At 42.2% G+C, this 1,577-nt stretch overlaps 1 protein-coding gene across 1 annotated transcript; it reads left to right on the plus strand.

Moving 5' to 3' along the window:
* The first annotated feature begins 713 nt into the window (after positions 1-713).
* LOC9298247 (inositol 3-kinase) lies at positions 714-1,569 on the plus strand. The gene has a single exon (XM_021028045.1). The coding sequence runs from the start codon at positions 905-907 to the stop codon at positions 1,544-1,546; it is 642 nt and encodes a 213-aa protein (XP_020883704.1). The 5' UTR covers positions 714-904; the 3' UTR covers positions 1,547-1,569.
* The last annotated feature ends 8 nt before the right edge of the window (positions 1,570-1,577 follow it).

Genomic DNA, 1,577 nt, shown 5'->3' on the forward strand with positions numbered 1-1,577 from the left:
TTCTAACCCGATTGAGCAAATTAATATGACCACATGGGTCTGATCCATGCATGCCTTAATGGCTTTGTCTTAGTGGTTTTGGTTCTACTTGTATGCATGACTTTCTATTTACTTTGTCTTGAGCTCAAGTATGCTTTTTTTTTTCTCTTTCGATCAGTTTTCTTTTGACATATTCTTTCTCTGTTGGTTTTTGCAGAACCCAGGATTCGACTTTTCGCAAGCTCAGTTCACGGGTAATTGTCCAGATCCAAGGAGCTTCATGGGGGGTATTCGTTCTGACTAAATATAGTCCTTCCACTATTGTTGCTATAGTAGTATGTTCAATATAAACTCAAAAGTCACTACAAAATGTCTCATGGCTCATAAATAAACGCCCTGACTCTCTGTTTCTATAACTCGTAATGGCAAATCTTATAACTCGTAATGGCAAATCTTATAACTCGTCTTTCGTCTCTGTTTAGTTATCTTTTTCTTCCCGACAACAGAATCGAAACATCAACTAAAGTCCACTGAGCCGCCATGCATTCATCTCTACTTCGAATCTTGTTTTGGTATTTGACAGCTTTTCAAAAAGATATTCTGGAGGAACATAAGGAATTTGAACAAAATAAATTGTAGAAAAAATCATCTTTCTCTATTTGAAAATTTTAATAAATGATTTTATTATTTTACTTAAACCAAGAGAAAAGAGAGCTTTATTATTAGGCGCGCGTCATCTCCCTCGCGACACATATCATAAGACAGAGAAGAGGAACGAATCTCAAGACGTTACGTATTAGCTTATAGCCATTATTAGTTTTGTCTCTTCTACTAGTTCGTTGGTCGTCTTCTTCGTCTTAGTAATTCCATGATTCTTCTTCCTTCTGCTTCACCTTCCCGATGACCCTCTGCACAAGCCGCGATCATGACGCTAAATCCTCCTCCGTCGCAGCAAACGCCTCAGTCGCCGCGTCGGATTCCCAATCGCCGCGTTCTCATCGTCGGGAATTACTGCCACGACGTTCTGATCCAAAACGGATCCGTCGTAGCTGAAACACTCGGCGGCGCCGCCTCTTTCATCTCTAATGTCCTAGATTCTTCCTCTGTATCCTGCGAATTGGTCTCCAAAGTCGGACACGACTTCAGATACGAGGTTATCCACTCTCCGATCGTGGCTCCGGACAAAGAAACCACAATTTTCGAGGCGTATTTCGATCTGGGAATCGATGGGATCGGTCACGCTGATCGGGTGTTGAAACGGGTCTCTGCATGTGATCCGATTCTTCCTTCGGATATACCCGATTCGAGATTCGATTTCGGGATGGCTGTTGGAGTCGGTGGCGAGATTTTACCGGAGACGCTTGAGAAAATGGTGGAGATCTGCGACGTTGTTGCTGTGGATATTCAAGCTTTGATTAGGGTTTTTGATCCCGTGGATGGAGCTGTGAAGCTTGTTGATTTGAAAGAAAGTGGATTTTTTCACATCTTGCATCGAATTGGATTCTTGAAAGCTTCATCAGACGAAGCTCTTTTCATGGATGTTGAACCAATTGAAGCAGCTGTGTAGTGTGGTGGTGACTAATGGTGAAAAAGGGTTG

The sequence above is a fragment of the Arabidopsis lyrata genome (genome assembly GCF_000004255.2).
Source record: "Arabidopsis lyrata subsp. lyrata unplaced genomic scaffold ARALYscaffold_1010, whole genome shotgun sequence".
NCBI classification, from domain to species: domain Eukaryota; kingdom Viridiplantae; phylum Streptophyta; class Magnoliopsida; order Brassicales; family Brassicaceae; genus Arabidopsis; species Arabidopsis lyrata.

Coding starts and splice junctions, on each gene's coding strand:
- LOC9298247 (XM_021028045.1), top strand. CDS start 905: ATGACGCTAAATCCTCCTCCGTCGCAGCAAACGCCTCAGTCGCCGCGT.